The sequence below is a fragment of the Raphanus sativus genome, chromosome 1 (genome assembly GCF_000801105.2).
Source record: "Raphanus sativus cultivar WK10039 chromosome 1, ASM80110v3, whole genome shotgun sequence".
NCBI lineage: Eukaryota > Viridiplantae > Streptophyta > Magnoliopsida > Brassicales > Brassicaceae > Raphanus > Raphanus sativus.
Genome location: NC_079511.1, coordinates 9456700 through 9477652, shown reverse-complemented (window position 1 = coordinate 9477652; position 20953 = coordinate 9456700). Strand labels below are relative to the sequence as shown.

Genomic DNA, 20953 nt, shown 5'->3' with positions numbered 1-20953 from the left:
TGTTCTAAAAAAATTCGTGAAATATAGTTATTTGATACTAAAGTAATTTTTTGATTTTTAATAATGATTGTCTTGCTTAATTTTTATTTATATTCTTATGTTTAATACAAAACTATGAATTTTCTCATAATGTTGTCTCAAATGATTTTGTTATAATTTTCTTTCTTTTACTATCATTCACTTAACAGTAAAAATATAATACAAAACTTTTATATTTGTGTGTATGTGTGTTTTAATTTCATAGATTTTAAGAATCTTATGAGTGTACATGGTATTTCCAAAGTTGAGTATTATGAGTAAAACTAAAGAAAATTCATGTCCCAATAACAAGAAACTTTAATATAGTTACAAAATCTATAAAAGCTAAACTTTTTGAATAACAAGAGATTTACGTAGAATTTAAAAGTCCATAAACCAATAACAAAGGATTTTAATAAGATTGTTAAAATCCACATACCAATAATAATGGATTCTCTAAATTTTCTAAATCAATTAAAATTCAACCACCAATAACCCCCCTAAGATACAAATATTGTTATCAAATATTCATTACTCATAATAACAAATTTTCATACATATGTTAATCATATTAAGTAATTTCATAACTTTTATTTAAGGAAAGTGCGAGATTGTTTTTTGTACATTATTTATCAATTCGATAGTTAGTTTAATAAAAAGTGTAATATAAGTTAAGATGAACAATATACTTTTCTAAGAATATTATATTTTATATAGTTATTTATTAAATGAAACTTCATAATCATACGGTCCTATGATCATACATATTGTTTTATAACAAAATATTTAAATAATCGATAACAAAAATTTCAATGTGAAAAATTTAATAAGTTTATAATTTATAAATGTTCTTGAAAATTTATTGAAAGTTTTGAAATTAAAATATTGATGTAATCTTATATGGTATATAGTTTAATCTATCTATCTATATATATATATATATATATATATATATATATATATTTGTTTTATTATTAAATGATACTTTTTACTCATATGGTTTTAAAATCATGTGTATCTTTTTATAATAAAAATGTTAAACCATTGATTATTAATTTTTAACATAATAATTTTAATAGTTTTAGTCATTTATCGTCATTTTGTTAAAATTCAAAATATAGCATATTCGAAAAAATCTAGAATTTAATTTTATAGGTAATTCAATTTTTTAATTTATTTTAATAATATAAAATTAAACAAAAAATTATGGAGGAGATATAAATTTTTATCAAATTTTTATTATTAGAAACATTAATTGTCATATATATATATTAGTCATTTATGATAATTCCGTAGGTTTTATTTGAGAAAAGAAAAAAAAATAGTAATTATATCTAGCAGAACAATCATATGCTTCTATCGTAAATATCATATCATATGATCATATCATATAGTTTAACCAACAAATGTATCTAGCAGCATATAAAAATCGAATGTGGACCTACTTATTTTTCAATTGAATGTAATTGACTACCTAATTGAGTGACACCTAAGTATTGAGGTCTTTTTTAATTATTACAAAATTGAGGTTACAATTTTTCAAATGTTTATCATAAAATTAAAATGTCAAATATATGATATTTACTATCATTAACTTTTTTTGCCAATCACTCAAAATTATTCTCGGGTTCTTTATTCGGTTTACTTGTGTATAATTAAAGTACCTTGCCAACCACTTAAATTGTTGACCAAGCATTCACGTTGGTTTTATTCGGTTTGTCTAGTTTTTGTTGAATCACGGTTTGTTTAGTCTTGATTGAATCACGTTTTGGTTAAGTCGTAACAACGCCAGCGACAATATAATTTTCGTACGTGCATTTTTTATATGAAAAAATACTGCGTTCGAAATTTAGTTGGCCAACTACGTAGGTGCATGAACTTTCACACGAACCTCCATTAACTGTTACGAAAGACACCGACCACTAATGATCACAAAAAATATTGATGGTGAAGTATTTTCTTATATAGTCTTAACTCCCCTGAAGGTACACTGAACATGAACTAAGACAGGCGTACCTGCATTAACTCGTAATAAGTTTGAGCAACACTATTGGTTACAGCATACATCGACCATTTTGTCTTTTTTAACATTGTCCTAACTTCCCTGAAGCTACACTGAACAAACTCCACCCCTTCTTTTCCTTGAATGCAGCATTTCTTTGATCAATCCGCATGTACTTTCCGCAAGTATATTCTTCTTCTCGATCATTGCTTCCTCACTGTAACAGAAAGCTTGTTAACGGAGTAATGAACATAATGAACATAACTCGTAAGAAGTTTGAGCAACAATATGGGTTACATCGAACATCGACCATTTTGCATTTTTTAACATTTTCTTAATTTCCCTGAAGCTACACTGAACAAACTCCATCCCTTCATTTCCTTGAATGCAACATTGCTTTGATCAATCTGCAGGTACTTTCCGCATGTCTATTCTTCTTCTCGATCATTGCTTCCTCTCTGTAACAGAGCGCTTCTTAACAGAGTAATGAACATAATCGATTTTCTCTGTTTCATATATAGATTTTCAACGTCAGAGCTTATCAACTTCGTTTTCAATAACCGATCATATTCATGCGTGTTTTAGGCTTCTCAGCAAAAAAATTGCAACTAATAAATGTCTTGCTCACACTCTATTGTATTCTCTGCTTCGTGTAAAGATTACCAACGTCAGAACTCATCAACCTTATGCTCAATAACCTATCCTCTTCATATGTGCTTTTGAATTCCTCGCAACGATTAAACGTCTTGCTCAAACTCTATTTACATTTTTTATTTTTCTTGCCAGCAGAGAATCTAAGTTTTTTTCATGTGGCCATGAGACACTTGAGATCTCTTTGGTGTTCAAACATCTTAACACTGTAAACTAAACAGCATATGTGTGTGTAGAATCCCCGTATGTCGTCGAACAGAGTCAATTCGTCTCAAACAATCGTGTATTCACTTTTTTTTTCGTTTCCTTCTACGTTTAAATAAGAAAAGTTCGGAGAATCGAAAAACTCTCAAACGCTTCTCGTGACGACATGTGGCAGAGTCAATGTGAATGCATTAAATGCAAAATGCTTCTCTTTTAATAATAAGGGGATATTAGTTCGGTAATAAAAGAAAAACCGCGATGCATGGAAATTTCATATTTTTGTAATATTTTGTTTTCTTAGTTTTTCGTTCTTGTGTTACAAAAAAAAGTTTTTCGTTCCTAAGCTTTTTTTTTAATTAGGTTTTTTTCCTACGCTTAAATCATAAGTAGGAGATGTAAATTTCCTCGTTACAACAAGTGGCTGCCGATACGTTGCTATGGACATGCGCAACTTAGAGCATAAGTTTAATTCTCACTTAAGGGGCATCTTTTCTCTTAGTTTTCTATATAAACTCAGCCTAGTTCATGGAACTAACAATTTCAACAGCAACAAACACAGACACAAAAGGGCTGAGACATAAAATCCTTTTTTTTCAAAAAAAAACAAACAAACACAGACATATACGAACTTATATATACGTAAATAAAAATAAATAGGCTAAATATGAGTTCTAGAGGAGAAGGTTCCAGTTCTTCGGTTGATCGGAAGGTGAAGAAAGAAACAGCGAGTGTGATTCCCGTTGAGAGAAAGCTGGTAAAAACTATGGTCGTAAAAACCATTATCTCTGCCTTCACCCCCTCCGGTTCTGGTAGTAGCCGTAGCTCTGACCCAACCGGCAACGGTAACGGAGGACGCGTGCACCCTACTGGTCGCTGATCGGTCCTTTTCGTGGGGTTAAAGATATTTGTGCCGGCGTTATGAACTTTTTGTTCTCTTCATGCTTTTTTTACACATATAAGATGTTCTTGTTGTCTAATTTTTCTGGTAATTTTGTGCCTCTTTGTTTTTCAAGTTTAAATGTTTGTACTGTTCAGTTTCCGGTAGCGTGGCGATGATTCATCCCCTGTTGTAAAATAAATAAACATGTGGTTATTATGATGGGTTGTGATTAAGCTATGACTATGAAAACAATACTCTTTTTGTGTCTCATAATCATAAGTGTTTGCGAACTTAACCACAATGTCATGGAGCTGTTTCAACTCTAGTTTTCTAAGAAGGGAAATTCATAGTACATTGTATTTTATGCTAACTGTTAATTTTGTCCCAGAAACACTATATATATATATATATATATATGTGTATATATTATCGTAGTAAAGTTCAAAAAGACTTTCAGATTTAAAAGTTCAATGGCTTCAAGGCATTCGAGAACGCAAAAAAATTACATGGAGATCCATATCCTTGGCTAGTGACAACTCACAACACAATAAACTTTACATCCTTGTTACTACCCCCATAAAATAATTTATAGGACTAAATTTATTGATAAGATATGATCATAAACCTATAAATTAGTACATCCTAACCTAGAAAATGATTATCTCTAAAGAAGATAATTATTATTAAATATAAGCAATCAAACAAAATTATAAGTATTCGTTTTCTAGAAGATTAGTCGATATAACACATTTTATGTTTAAAATCAATAGAAGATGAGATAGATCATAGAACTGAAGACATTTAATTATATAAATGGAATAAAGTTTTGTGGATATTGTCTGTTATGAGGGAAACCTCAACGGTTGAAACCCATTTTAACGTTCTCAAAAATTTTATATAAATAATTTTAATATAATTAGATTAAATAATGAGATTTAATAAAATTTACCAAAAAGTAAAACACAAGTGGTTGTATTGTGTTAAAACTGTTTCTTAAGCATTTTTTAGATACAATTTTTTCTCCCATCTCTTTTTATTTTATCTATTATTTTAATAGCTTATAAATTTTTAAAGACTTCTTTCACACTTTGTTGGAAGTGGTATGACGATATAATAAATAAGATACTCTTAGAATATCTAATACAAAAAAATAGTACTTGAAGTAAAGTTTATCTAAAATAAAAAGAAACCAATAAATAAAGATAAATTAACTATTGGGGTTTTATGAGGTTCTTCAAAATTCTCAAATGAAATAGTTTCATGAAAAACGTTTTTTTTTCTTTTTTTTTTCTTTTAAAATCATTCTTTTATGTGTGAGATACCCATTGGAGCTCTACCAATGGATCTGATAACACCTGATGGGTTCATTAAAATTTCAAAAACTGATAATACTATATAATAATCTGTTGAAAATAAATTAATTAAATCTCTGTTTTTCTTTCACCGTTTGCAGAAATCCAACCTTAGTTAAGAAGTTGGTGGCCCCTCCCAATTCTTCTAATCTATTAATTTAGGGATTATCTACTATTTGAAGTTCTCATTTAAATTTTGGACTCTTTCATAGTTGTTACTAGAATATATCATGTCTCCTATACAATACAACCTACCAACTTAAATTAAACCAAATCTTAACCAACATAGATTAGTTAAACCTAACCAGTAACACTTTTATAATATTTTTGGTTAATCTCTTAATATAATTAGTTAATATAAAACTGAACCACTCTTAAATCAACGAGTTCCATATCATTCCAGATATAAGAGAAAAAATATCCGACTCATTTACAACGTAAGCATACAAAGACCGTGTATGCTTATACTCATTGATCTTCCAAAAACCAAATAATTGTGGCATAGACCAACATAGGCTCATGTTCGTATCACTAACTTTACTTTCATATATTTACTCTTCACCTACATCATCTCACAACATATACACAGTTATGCAAGAACATGATTTTTTTTTTCAAACAACCAAATAATGGTGGCATATGGTCAGTAGATTTTTTAAATATGTTTTTTATATATATTACATTTTACGTATAAGTTTTTTTTTGAAAAAAAGACATAACTATGTGTATAAGTTAAAAGGTAAAAGGTGTGACAAGGCAAATTATTATACTAAAAATGAAAGAAGATTAAATACAAACTAATAACAAGTACAACACAAATTATAACACTATTAAATTCTATATATATTTAATAAAATATTATATATATGTCTAATATGTATATATATATAAATGTTACACAAAATATATATAATATTATATACACATATTATATATACCATATATTATTAATTGAAATTTGACAAATCAATTTCCGCCCTAAGGGCGGGTCCTAATCTAGTTTCAATATAAAATAAAAACTCTTTAATAGTATAAGCAGATACAGTAAATTCCGAAGATGACAAATAAACAATATTTCTATTAGATTTAAATAAGTATGATAGATAATTTGGAATTAGCCTCATGTTCATGTATGTTGTGTCATCTTAATTGTAAATCACTTTACATTGTCTTGGCAAAGAAGTTCAACGGAACCGTGTCCCTTTGCCAGTTCATTCATTTATTCTCCAAGTCTAGTTATATACAGCTGAATATTCCGTTGATTAATGGTTTTATAATATAAATTTGTAAATTTATACAGGGATATTATGTTTAGTTCATCCGTTTTATTAATATTGTCATCATTTATATGTGAAAAAGAGCTAAATAGTTCATTTGATAAAACCAATTATCAAAAGAAAAAAGTTTATTGGATAATGACTTCATTACTGTAACGTCCACGTCTAACTAGTACTCTACAGCTGTTTCATGGTAATCTTAATATCGCAGTTCACAGTCGCTATCAATCATGGTTGTATTTGTATGATTGTACCTAATAAAAACTATAATTGTGTTTGTTCTGTAATTTCGTCACGTTTCGTTCGTTTTTCCTCCCAAATGTCTGACAACAAAATCTTTAGATCATATAAAAGTAAAATTTAGGAAATGAAATGGGGGCCTTGGCTGTTCCTTGCGTGGTTCCTAGCGACCAAGTATAGATGTTGTGGTCTGAACGCATTTTTTAATAACAAACAGAAACAGAAAGTACAGAACCACAAAGATGGGAAAAAGAAAAGAAACAAAATACAAAAAGAGAGGATATGACTTCAGTTATCCCGATACGATTTCATGGAAAAAAAAGAAGATATTGTCGAGATCCAAAGCAAATCTACATGTACAATTATGTCTCTACACAATTTTCAACAAGATCCCATCTCCTGATCCTCCTTGTATATAGTAGTACTGTATATGTTAAAACAAAACATTTTGGACACTAAAAGCCAAAAAGCAGAAACATTATGATTGTAAGACAATACTGTTAATATTATAAGGTTCTGAAACATATTATGTTTGATTAATGTTGAATTATTCTTTGATAAAAGAAATGGTGAGGTGAGCAAAATATTATTATTTGAAATGATCGATTAGTATAATAGCAAGGATCGATTATTCTGATTATTATCATTACTATTATGTTATATACAATACTAGACATTAACAATTATTGTATGATGTATAAACATAATAACAAGAGTAAAATATAAAGATAATATACAAAACCATTTAACTGTTTCTTAAATTTTGATGTATTTGAAAGATAATATAGAGATAATTTTTAAACAGAAATATATTAATACTGAAACATCATTTATTTATTCAATGAAGAGAATATTATCTAACTTTATATATTGTTCTATAGACAAGAGTCGTGAATAGAAATTATCTCCTCGCTAAATAACATGTGTCGAACATCGTCTTCACAGTTGCTTGGTTCCCAAGGTGCTGTCCACATCTGCTAATGTTAATTTTGCATGGAAATTCCCTATTATAATTCAATTTTTAATCTTAATTTATTTCTTTATAGATTGATATGTATCCACGCGTCCACGTATATTCCAGAAATATTCAATTTTTCACGACATTTAAGGTAAGTTTCGTTTGGTTTTGTTATTCAATTCGGAACTTATATCAAAAGTAGAAGGTGTTAACTTATATTTCCTCTTTACAGCAAATGGTTGGCTGACACGACATGAGCAACTTAGAACAGAAGCTAACAGTTCTCACTTAAAAGGCATCTCCTCTGCCTATATAAATCATCCTACATTTTCATTGGCTTCTCAATTACAAAAGCAACATACACACACACAATCACAAAACATACGTTTATACACGTAGAGATATAAAGAAATAGGCTAATCAAAATGAGTTCCAAAGGAGAAAGTTCTAGTTCCACGGCGGAGCGTAAGGTCAAGAAAGAAGCAGCGAGTGTAATTCCCGCTAAGAGGAAGCTGGTGAAGACTATGGCCGTCGAAGCCATTATCTCTGCCTTTTCTCCCTCCGGTAGTAGCCGGACCTCTGATCACTCTAATGGCAACGGCCACGGGAAGGGCAACGGAGGGCGCGTGTACCCAACTCGTCCTTGACCGGTCCTATTCTTGGGGTTTAGGATATTTGCGCCGTCATGATCTTTTGTGGGTTTGATATATATGTAGATGTAATAATATGTTGGTGTTCTCACCGTGTGAGCTCTTGGTAGTTATGTTTCTCTTTTGTTTGTTTTTCTCTCTTTTGAATTAAATGTTTCTATTGCTCAGTTTCCGGTAGGGGTGACAAACGGCGATGTTTATGATGTCCTCTTTGTAAATAAACCGATTAAGTCTTGGTATTAGCCTTAAAAGCACTCGTTTCCTTTGACTATCATTTAGTTATATATAAAATCACATTGATTATTGATGGTTTGTAATTCGACACGGCACTCGTGCTATCTGGATAATCAAGTCAAGATTCGTAGAAGTTTCGAGAAGGTACATTTAATTATGTTTTAACATATTTTGGAGAATGTTGTGTATACATTCCACCTGAAATATAATAGAAAAAATTACAATACAGAAGAACTTAAATGCAAAGATCCTAAACCAGAGTTTACTAGCCACAAATGAACCAGAACACTTGGTAAACCAAACCATGTTTAAACCAAAACTTATCTCTAATACTGGATATTTGGTCCTTACTATTGATAGTAAAATAAATTTGATGGAGGTTTTCAGATCTATAGAAAAGTAGTGGATGCAATTCGCATTCGGTCTTTACATAAGAAAGTAATTGTCTTGGCCTTATATAAAAAGTCTGGTCTTTGACTCTACAGCTGCTTCGCAATAATACGAATCTTCCAAAATTACGTCCTTTTCGAAAAAGGTTGACATCCTAAGTTAGCTTTCACAATTATACTCATACGGTATCATACAAATACACTTACAGTATGTAGAAACATTTATGTAAAAACTATTAATAGAAAAACCTATACCTATTATTACACACATACAGAATAAAATGGGCGATGGCTTCTGTAAGGTTCCTGGGACTGATCAAAATAAGCCAGGAAGAAAAGCAATATACTCCTAGCTAGGCTCCTAGCTAGGATATAGCAAAAGCAAAGTATATACTCAAAAGGAAAAACACCTGCATATAGCCTAGTACCAAAAAGATAATATTACACTTTAGACGTGATTGGTACATACAAAAGATGATACAATTGTTTAAATTCATTGAACAATAGAGACTGGTAAGTATTAAGTAACGACTAGTATGCTATTAGTTATGTCCATACACACTTAATTTCCACAAGGTCTCAGCTCATCTGTTGTCCTCTTAAATTTTACTTAATTAACACATGTTGCTAATAATATTTAATTTCTGTCAAAGTCAGTAGTCAACAGTCAACGTCAGAATCTTTTGAAAATATTGTTGTAAAGCTAGTCATGAATTCGTGTCGTTGAAAAAACTGGATTCGAGTAGTAGAAACTAGAAAGAAAGGAATAAAACATCATGGTTGATGTTAAATGCCAAAAAAGGAGAGACCACTAAAGAGACAAGCCTAGTCAGATTAACTGGATATTCGTTTTTTCTATCTTGTTTATATTCTTGAAACTTTCTATCTTACTTGTTATTCAGTAAATACTATAGTTAACTTTTCTTTTTGTCTTCAAACTTCACATATTGTCGATAAAATAATACATAAACTTCTCTATGAAACTTACAAATATTGCACGTATGGTAGTGTGAACCGTATAGTTCATAAGTTCGTGGATACACGTTAATTGAAGATTTTCAATGTCGCGGATCACTTGGCTAGAAAGAAAGTAAGAAAGTGATGTAGTGAGAATCCATGGAAATCTATCTTATTAAAATAGAAACATTCTATTGGATCTAACATTTATTTTGTAAGTTTTTAAATTAAATACACTTTTATACTTTATAGTTAAACTTACATTAAATCATTAATGTTTATTTCTTTATACTACTATATATGTTTCCAAACAATATATTTATTTCTTTATACTACTATCAATGTTTTCAAACAATACAATAATTAATCTTAGTTATGTTATATCTATCATTTTCTTTTTAAAATTTTGTAAAAACGTCATAATTTCATAAAATGATAAATAACGAACTTTAAAATTTGGAGTATAAGATTACAAATTATGAAATTATTACAATTTAAATCAAATTAGATTACATATCGGTCATCCAACAGTTCAATCGGTTAGTCTCGGGTTTTAGTAATTTTTTTAATATGAATATTTTAAAAACCTAAATTGAATTGTCAGATCTCCGAATTAACCGGTATAATCACAATCGGGTTGAATTTAAAAATACTGTTTAAATGCAAAAATATTTTAAATACACACTTTTAAAAATTACCAAAATATTTGTTAAGTTATTAGTGAAATTTTTCATCGTAAAATATTCCGCGCTTCCAAAGCGCGGGTCAAGATCTAGTTTCAAATTATAATAGGGATTTTTATATTATTTAGAGTGGCAGGGGTGATGAATGTACATTTTACAAATATCGATATTTAATAAAAATTGTATTTTCCTTTAGAGCATCTCCAAGAGCAACTTTATGTTTAAGGTTTGATGAACCTTATATTTGAGGTTTGAGAGTGCTCTTTTCCAATGGTAAACCTTAAAATAAACCTTAAAAGTTTTAGATATTTACATTATAGTCTTTAACATTAGACAAAATAACCAAGTTGTTTTGGCCTAGTGGTAAAGGGGCTCCGGCTGGAGCTTCCGCCCTGGGTTCGATTCCGCTTTGCCATCGGAGCTAGCGTTAAATCGCAAGAATACATGGGTTGCCGTCGGCTTCAGAGGGATTAGTCTTGGGCCTAAAAAGCCTTTGGATCACCCCCTGATTAATCAAAAAAAACATTAGACAAAAATCAAATAAAAAGACAAAACTTTTATAACAACTAAAACGTACAACAAAATGTTATAAACAATATTTATTAATAAACAATTACACTGTAATAATTACAGATATATATATGAGATTATTACAAACGAAATCATTTTTAAGAAAATATAATTATTCATCATTATTACTTATGTAATAAACTATTCAACTTTATAGCAATTTTTGCTTTGTTTTTTCATTTAAAACTTATTTATTTATTTAAAGTTATATGCAAAAGTTGAATTTATAAAAACATATCTAAATTATATAAAAGAAATAAAACAATATAGACTAAAATGATAAACAAGAAAGTTATCAAAACTATTTAAAAAATATAAGAATATAAAGATCAAAAAAGTTTGAAACTTCAAATATAAGGTTTTGTACAGTGAAATCTCAAATATAAAATTTCACTGTATACCTTATAATTTGAGATTTTGAGGTTGCTCTTGGAATGCATAAAACTTTATATTTGAAGTTTTAAAGTTGTTATTGGAGATGCTTTTATAGAAGATTTTAAAACATATATGTGGAAATTGCTGATAAAAAAAAATTGTTTGAGAAAATGAGCTGCGGACACATGTGTGAACACTTAGCCAACTTGATAGCAATTTATTTATTTATTTTCGTTAATAAAGCGCTTTAAAAGCAGAAGTCTACTTCTCGACTTGGTAGTAGGGTACTCATTTGTGGAATCATTTCTCCTCCATATAAACCCCACATATTTTTTTTTTTGAACAGCATATAAACCCCACATATTTGCATCTCAACAAAACTTAAAAGCAATATACACATTTATACATTCACAAACACAGTGAAACATCCATCTCTATAGTATCGAAGAAGATGAGCTCCGAGGAGTTGAAGCCGTTCAAGAAGAAACAAGGGAGTGTGATCCCCAAGAAGAGAGAGTTGGTGAAGACCAAAATCCTCAAATCCATTCTCTCTTTCCTCCGTCGCTCCGTTGCTAAACAAATTTCTGATCATTCCGGTGACGGCAAACGTGTGTACCCCACTCGCCCATGATCGGTCTTTTTCATGGAGTTGAAGATATTTAGCAGTCATGATCTTATATGGGTTCTCCTCCTCCTCTGTTTTTCTGTTGTTATGTTATATTTGAAGTAGAAGGAAGCTTTGATTAAGCTGAATATTCTGTTTTTCTTTTTATTTGAGTTTTTAGTTTTTTTTTTTCTCTGAAAGGGAGGTATTTCATGAATTTTTGGTTATAATGTTTGATCCTCATTGTGTAATACCCGTTTCATATATGATTATCATGACGCGCTGTGATTAATTAAGGCACTTGTCTTCGAAAAATAATCTTGTATTGTTATCATATGATGAATTTTTCAAATATACTATGCAAACGTGCTGCCTCCAAATTATAAGAAAATTGTGAGAGTTCGTGATAGTAAACACAAAAAGAAGAAGATAAAGATAAAGAAGAATGTGGAGACAGGGGACTGGACAGAGAGACGTATCATGTATCTACGGGCAGGCGTGCATATTTAAATAGCTAAACTTTCATTAAATTATGTTCGTTAAATATTTATCTTCTGTCTGAAATTCGAGGGTATCTCCATATGAAATCAAAAGACTTCGTGATATAAATTAGATTAAACGTTCTGTAAATTTTTATTGATGAAATTCTAGACTACAAAAAGAATATATATCAGACCAAGAGTACTATAAAAATAGTTAATTAGAGAGAAAAGCAAAACAAATCATGTTCCGTTCTGTTACATATCAGACCGAGAGTACTATAAAGTATATATATCAGACCGAGAGTACTATAAAAATAGTTAATTAGAGAGAAAAGCAAAACAAATCATGTTCCGTTCAAGGATTAGATATTTCCGTTCTGTTCATGGGATTAACAAATCAATGAATCATGTTGCAAAACAAGTCATACTTAGGGAATAAAGTCAATGTTTTTTTCGAGAATTCGAAGGACAAAGTCAATGTTTTTTTTTGCTAAAATTTGGAGGACAAAGTCAATGTTTCCAGTTCATGTGTGTTAATGCATATTTACGTGTATCTTAAGGCACCCAAACTCCGTTAATGATGTGAAAATCAGACATGAAGATTTAAATCACATGACTTATAATATGCTAATATGTGGGTCAACCGACTGTGTGATTTATACAAAATCAGAGTTTCCAGTTCATATGCTGAATGGTTTATCTTTGATGTGAGTTATGAAATGGAATTGTCATTGAACATACATAGACCCCTTATTCATATTATGTCCTTGATTATAAATGATGTTTAGGCTTTCAATTATGTCTAATGCAATGATGTAGATAGATATTTGACATATCATACAAACGTTAAGTATACCTGATATGATATCTAAGATTCTCAACGAAAACATACCCATGCCTGAAGTTTTGTGTGCTAGGTCTTGTGAACTCCATAAATGGGCCTGGGCCTCCAAAAGTAATCCAGTTTTTACCGGGATTTATATTCTGTTAACACTAACGGCTTCATACTCGAAAGACCCGCCAACTAAATTTCAAAACTTACCTCACTTTTTCTCTCTTCCACTTTTTTCCTTCCTTAAATCCTCTTTTAAGACATGCTTAGCTAAAAAGTCTACAAAAGACACATTATATATATACAATATGCATCTTCATCTCTTGTTTAAACCAATACACTTTATTTTTTCTCTTTCTCCTGCAGATATTTTGAAAAATCAAACTCACCCCAAGAAATGGGTTGTTGCATCAGCAAATTCTCTCCAAAGAGAGAAGATTTCAAACAAGTAGAAGAACCTCAAGAGAAGTACGGTTATGCTCCAGAGAAGCTGTTCATGTCTCGCTGTCCAAGTCGAGTTTCTCCACTTCTTGTCCCCGACAAGAACCGGTTTAACCCCATCTCTGTCCCGGATAAGTTTATCAACATCTCGGATAAACTTCCTCCTCCTTCTTCTCAAGTGAAGTTGGCTTCTTTCTCTCCCACCATCCAGCCTTGCACCACAAGCAACTCTTCTCTGACCTCATCGAGCTCGTCCCTTTCCACCGCCTCTTCACTCTCGGTGTCAAAGGAGCGATCTTTCTCTAACGACTTCTTGCGTGCTTGTTACCAAGAGAACTCACATGTTGCTAGAATCAGTTCCTTACGAGAATCTTCTCTTTCTCTGAAAAACGCAAAACCAGGACACCTTAACCGGTTTAATTCCCCGGTTAACTCAAACCGGTATTCAACAACGCCAAACAGAGAAAATGCAACACCGGAAAGAGGAACGTATGGTTCTAAGAGAACCAGAGAGCCATCTCCTAATCACCGTGCGTTGACAAGACAAAAGAGCTTTCGTAAAGATCAAGAAACGTTTGCTATGTCTTCATCAAGTTCTTTAGCCAAGGGAAAGTTCTTGAAGTCACAATCTCCAAGCAGGAGATATGAAGGTTTCTTGAAATCACCATCACCAAGCAGGAGATTTGGAATGGCGGAGGGAGACTCGAAGGTAACTTCACTCTCTACTAGTTTAAGGAAAGATAGCTTAGATCTGTCTCGTCTCAAGACTTTTCCTAAGAACAACAGATCAGAGACTCGGATTCATCGTATAAGTTCTAAGATCAACACAACCACTATCAAAGAAGTAGTCGAAAGTCACATGGAACCGGTTGTTCCAATGCTTGAAGAGATCGGTAACCCGTTGATTGATTTGGATTGCTTCATCTTTCTGTAAGGATTCAGTTTTTTTTTTTGTTGAAGATGCGTTTGTGTACAAAGTACAGATAGGTTCTGTATTTGTATAACTCTGTTTTTTTTATAACCTAAGGTTTGTGATGATCAACTAGATCAAAAGTCTCATACTTACTTTTGTTTGTTTTGAATTCTACTTACTTTTGTATGGATTTGAAATAGTTTGGACTGGATACAGCTAAAGGAGCTTATTATTGTAGTGATTTTTAATCATACTTTACAAGTTTCAAATATTTAAATTTGTTAAAAGAAGAGGAACTGCACTTGAAAGCCACATTTGAATGAAAACGCAGCGTTTTGCTTCCCGAGAGACTTGAGAGTCTTCTTTCTCTAGGTAGTCAAACAAAAAATGAAGGATGATGTCTTATCCAAATCCAACCAATGAGCAGGCAGATATAAATAGCAAATGCAACAACACTATCTCACTTTATCTTCTATTAGTGTCTACCAATTTTTTTGTTACTTCACTTGCTTTTTACTCATTCTTGGATCAGCCATGACACATTCACTCTCTCCTCTCTTACCGGCTGCTCACGCCGGCAGCCTCTCCTCTACATCACCCGGGTCACGGCCGCCAACTCCTCCCATCATCCTTCAAGTTCCTCAAATTAACCGCAGGTAATTAATTGTCTATGTTTGTCTTTTTTATCTTAAACCTGATTTGACCATAAATAGAGTAAGTGGTAAATCATTATGAACTGTTAGTTTTCTATTTGAATACAGAGTGTGAATTTAATGTATTACATGGAATATATCTATGCAGGGCGATTGTGGTAGGATTAGGCAGTGGGCTATGGAGTTGGAATGCTCTGAACGGTAATTAGGAGGCAATGGCGGCAGCAAGACGGCCACCTCCACCACCACCTAAGGAGAAGAATGATCCGACAGTGAGTGGAGTTCAGGCGAAGGTATTGGCGAGCAAGAAGCGTAAAGAAGCAATGAAGGCGTCCATAGCTAAACTTAGAGAGAAAGGCAAACCTGTTGTTGTTGAAGAAGAACCATCTTCTTCTTCTTCTGAACAATAGCATCCACACAAGAAATATAAAGCTTTATATAGTCATCTTCTCTACCACATTCATCACCTATCATGTTAATTCACGCTACTCTATTTCAACTTATTCTTATGGCTAGACCAAAAAAAAGAACTTATTCTTATGGTGACTCTGTGATATCAGATCCATTAACTAATTTTAGTTACAAAATCATTACACGTAGCTTTTGTTTTCTCTCAAGAGGAAATTTAGCTTTAAAGGGTAAAGTTATTAGAAATTAGTCACACACGGAAAACTGAGGTCAGGCATGATATAGTCAGTCACCTTCTATAGTTGGAAAAATAAATTTAGAATGAAAGAACTTACGTTTCAGTTGATTTTATTTTCCTCTAGATTTTACTATTCTAATTTTCTAGCTTAACAAGAAACAATACGAGACTTGTAACAATGCTACATCATGTAATGGGTTACAGTTGATTATTGTAAGTCGTTTTAAGTCTTCTCCAAAACGTTTCAGCCATTGTTCTACATTATAATTTCTGGCACTATAATTGAATCCTTTTGATTCTTTTATAACTACTAGCAGTATTATTTACTGAATTAACCAAGCAAACAAACAAAAGAAGCTACAAATTGTAAATAACACAGCGCATAACATTTAACAAACGAAATGATTTGATTTGCTTCTCTCTCTCTCAGAGTTTCTGGTTGATTTTCTCGTGAATCAAACGGGGAAGAAGCAAGACGAACAAAATCTCAAGCTAATTCATTCGTCCTGCTACTGCTACTGCTACTGCAGCAGCTACTTACTCCGACTGATCGATCCCTGAGTATGAGGCTTCCTTCCCCTAGTCCCGTTGAACCGAGGCACCGACTATCCACTCAAACGTAAGTCTCCGCCACTTTCAGTTTCCGTTTTTTTTTTCCGATCGCTGTGTTAGTCCGTTGTGGTCAATTCGTATTAACATCTTGGCTTTTGAATCATCGAGATCTGACTCTTTGTTATCTCTCGATTCATTCTGAACTATTTGTTGCTATAAAGCAAGTTGACTTTCCACGACTTGAATTCCGTTTATAGATTTTGCTTACTGATATGATCCCCTATTGTATACTCGTGTTTGACAGTGATGAGACAAGCAAGAGGAGATCTCTGAGAAATCGAGATACCAAAGATCTCGAGAAGGGAGCCTCCTTTCAGTATAGAAACTGGACTGCCAAGTTCTCTACTCTCAAACTTGTGTTGCTTCTCATTCTCCTTGGAACTCTCTATACTCTCTTCCGTTCACCAGCTGTTCACATTCCAGATCATCCCTACTCCAATAATAACAACTCTAGGTATCATCTCTTACTGTCTGACACGTGTAATCGTTTCCTATTTATTGATTGAGTCTTTATTCTCAATCTCTAGTTTCGTGTGAACAGATGGACGATAGAGTCAACTGCACTTGATCCTCGCTATGTATCTACAGCTGAGATTAACTGGGACCATATCTCAGACGTTGTGGAGAAACTGACGGGAAAGAGCGAGTACCAAGGAGTTGGATTTATAAACCTTAACGATGATGAGATTGCTCAATGGAAGAATCTGATACCTGACTGCGACCATGTTGCGCTGCATTTAGACCACATGGCGAGTAACATAACTTGGGAGTCTTTATACCCTGAATGGATCGATGAAGAGGAACAGTTCGAAGTCCCCACTTGCCCTTCTCTTCCTTGGATTCGAGTTCCTGGAAAGCCTCGTCTTGATCTTGTAGTCGTCAAGCTTCCGTGCAACAAAGCAGGGAAGTGGTCGAGGGATGTCGTTAGATTGCATTTGCAGCTTGCGGCTGCTCGTGTGGCTGCTTCTTCTAAAGGGCTTCACGATGTGCATGTGCTTTTGATTACTGATTGCTTTCCTGTTCCTAATCTTTTTGTTGGAAAGGAGCTTGTTGCCCGTCAAGGCAACCTGTGGCTCTTCAAGCCTGACCTTCATATGCTGAGGCAAAAGGTACAGCTGCCTGTTGGTTCCTGTGAACTTACAGTTCCTCTTAAAGCTAAAGGTCAGCATCAATTTTATATTATTATTATGAAAATGTTCATTTTAACATTCGGCCTGGCTGGTTTAGCATCGCCAGAGAGAGACAAAAGGTCCTGACCTGGTATTATTCTTCATGCAGATACTTTCTACTCAGCAAGTGCAAAGAGAGAAGCATATGCCACCATACTGCACTCTGCTAATTTTTATGTCTGTGGAGCCATAACAGCGGCACAGAGCATTCGGATGGCTGGCTCTACACGAGATCTTGTGATACTTGTTGATGACTCGATAACTGAGTACCATAGAAGTGGCCTGGCTGCCGCTGGATGGAAGATTTATTCTATTCAAAGGATAAGGAATCCGAAAGCTGAAGCAGAAGCATACAACGAATGGAACTACAGCAAGTTTCGTCTTTGGCAATTGACTGAGTACGACAAGATCATCTTCATTGATGCTGATATGCTTATCCTTAGGAACATTGACTTCCTCTTTGAGATGCCCGAGATATCTGCCACCGGAAACAACGCGACCCTCTTCAACTCCGGTGTGATGGTGGTTGAGCCGTCAAACTCCACATTTCAGCTACTTATGGATCACATCAATGAGATCGTGTCGTACAATGGAGGAGACCAAGGCTACCTTAACGAAGTCTACACGTGGTGGCATCGGATCCCGAAACACATGAACTTTCTGAAGCATTTCTGGGAAGGTGACGAGCCTGAGATAAAGCAGATGAAGACGCGTCTCTTCGGAACTGACCCTCCTATTCTCTACGTCCTTCATTACCTTGGTAACAAACCTTGGCTATGCTTCAGAGACTATGACTGCAACTGGAATGTCGACATTCTGCAGGAGTTTGCAAGCGATGTAGCTCACAGAACCTGGTGGAAAGTGCACGACGCCATGCCTGAGAACTTGCAGAAATTCTGTCTGCTGAGATCGAAACAGAAGGCGCAACTGGAATGGGACAGGTTGCAAGCTGAGAAAGGAAACTACACGGATGGACATTGGAAGATTAAGATCAAAGACAAGCGACTAGAGACTTGTAATGAAGACTTCTGCTACTGGGAGAGCATGCTTTGGCACTGGGGTGACAAGAACTGGACTGACAATTCTACTAACTCTTTATCACCACCACCACCACCACCAGCACTTAAAACTCCTCTTTCTTCACTGTAAGCTCTGTTATTTCTTTACCGTATAGTTATATTTTTCTGGGTATACAACAGTCATAGTTCCTCTATAGATGTCGAGTTCCATACCTTTAATGAACCCAGTGAATGAATCTCATGTTGTGCACTGAAGTTCATGCTATCGAGAATCCATACATTTTTTAGTAATTCTTTGTTGATATCAGTCCGCCCAGGGCAGAACTTGTCAAGCTCCTGCTGCTGTCAGGGGCAAGGGCGTGATATAACTTTATCGATAACCAACAGAGAAATTGAAATATATGCCAAGGAAAGTACCTCCCAGCGTCCTCTGGTTCAACAAGTTAATCGGAATCCTTGTTGGGGACACTGACAAGGTCTGCCGCACCCCAACCTTGAAATACGATAGGCATAGATTGAAACTAGACTTCATCTTGATCATAATGTAGTTGTGAAACCGTTGATCCATAAGATGAACGGAAAGAGCTTAGTTGTAACCGCATCAATGGCTTAGTTCATTGCATATTGGCATAGATGGTACCTGTGCACTCCATCTTTTGTCATCTCTGCGTTCATTTGTCAAAGAACTGAGAGACCACACCAGCACTTAGCGGACCATAAAGCAACTTCTTTGGATATTTTATTTAGGGTCATCTTAGAAAATTTCTCAAAATATAATTACTATTTTTAAACTTTAGTAAATTAATGAATGGGGTGATGACAAATTTACAAATAATGTTTTAAGGAATAAGGGGATAAATCCATACCCAAACATAACCCAATTAGCCAATTTTCCTTTTGTAGCTGTATTTAGGTATACATTCATCAACATATTTGATACTGGACAAAGAGAACGGAAAAAGGAGAGAATTTAGGGTTGCCGTCGAACGATGGAAAGAGAATCAAAAGCAACGTACTTACCTGTGGATTTACTCTCGGAGATACTCTTACGTCTGCCTGTCAAATCTGCTGTGAAGTTTCGCTGCGTTTCCAAGGTCTGGTCTTCAATCACCACTCGTCCATCTTTCATTAGCTCGTTCGCAGCTCGGTCAAGTCCCCGTCTTCTCATCTTCTCAGAGAACAAAGGCAAGCTGTTGGTTTTCTCCATTCCACAAAACCAGAATACGGATAACAAGCCTCAACTGGTGGAGAGTTATGCGATGACGTATCCAGGAACTCGTAGCGTGTTTTATCTGCTCCAGTGTATCTCTCACGCCCGAAGTTTGGAACCCCACCACGAGACGCACCGTAACCTTACCCCATCCCAAAAGAGGCTGGAGTAACATGAGCTGCTTTTTAGGATTTGACCCTATCGATGGTACTTACAAAGTGCTGTCTATGCCTACGTATCCATGCCGTAAAGGAGACAATCGACCTCGGGTCCTTACATTGAATGGAGATCATAAGGAGTCATGGAGAGTCATCCAAGGGATCACTGAACATATCCCTTACTGTCATGGACACCACATTATTAACGGGGTTATTTATTACGTAGCCTCTCTTAAACAAGAGAGTGGTGAGCTTCCATGTTAGATCTGAAAAGATGAGTATAATCAAAGCACCATGGACTTATCTTAGTGTTTTTAAGATTTTCCTCGTACATTACCACGGGAAGTTAGCTTGTGTTTCTTCAAAAGCTAATGATATTGAAATATGGATTTTGGAGGACGCGGAGAAACACGAGTGGTCGTATAAAAATATTCATCTACCTTTTCCTCGCTATGATCCAATTTCGCCTACCTGTTTTTTTTTTTTCTGATCAAATTCGCCTACCTGTTTATATCTAAAAGTAAAAGGGGTTAATGATGCCGGTGAGTTGATCTATGTACCATCACGATTGGTGAATCCAGTTAGGATTCTATATTATGATCCGAACAGAAACAGCTACAGAAGTGTCGAAGTTGAAGGACTTGTGGATGACCAGTTTAGGCGCCGTAATCGAATTGGAGACAACGACATTTTACGTACCTTGGCTGTTTATTCCAATCACATAGAAACTCTAATGTCATTCTAAGACTTACATTTATTTTTCTCACTGTATTC

The 20953-nt window shown here is 33.8% G+C and overlaps 4 protein-coding genes across 4 annotated transcripts; all 4 read left to right on the top strand.

Annotated features, from left to right (window-relative positions):
• Positions 1 to 13666: 13666 nt before the first annotated feature.
• On the top strand, positions 13667 to 15905 carry LOC108853741 (uncharacterized). Its single transcript, XM_057009914.1, has 2 exons — positions 13667 to 15368; positions 15514 to 15905. The coding sequence occupies exon 1, from the start codon at positions 13756 to 13758 to the stop codon at positions 14731 to 14733; it is 978 nt and encodes a 325-aa protein (XP_056865894.1). The 5' UTR covers positions 13667 to 13755; the 3' UTR covers positions 14734 to 15368; positions 15514 to 15905.
• Positions 15247 to 15905, top strand: LOC108812136 (uncharacterized). The gene is given in 2 exon segments (XM_018584311.2): positions 15247 to 15368; positions 15514 to 15905. Coding segments are annotated over 2 exon segments (384 nt in total). The 3' UTR covers positions 15776 to 15905.
• Positions 15906 to 16291: 386 nt separating this feature from the next.
• Positions 16292 to 19066, top strand: LOC108812127 (putative UDP-glucuronate:xylan alpha-glucuronosyltransferase 3). Its single transcript, XM_018584300.2, has 4 exons — positions 16292 to 16630; positions 16868 to 17077; positions 17165 to 17784; positions 17902 to 19066. Exons 1-4 carry the CDS (start codon positions 16575 to 16577, stop codon positions 18939 to 18941), a joined length of 1926 nt encoding a protein of 641 aa, XP_018439802.1. The 5' UTR covers positions 16292 to 16574; the 3' UTR covers positions 18942 to 19066.
• Positions 19067 to 19800: 734 nt separating this feature from the next.
• LOC108844780 (putative F-box protein At1g50870) lies at positions 19801 to 20193 on the top strand. Its single transcript, XM_056989487.1, has one exon. It carries the CDS (start codon positions 19801 to 19803, stop codon positions 20191 to 20193), a length of 393 nt encoding a protein of 130 aa, XP_056845467.1.
• The last annotated feature ends 760 nt before the right edge of the window (positions 20194 to 20953 follow it).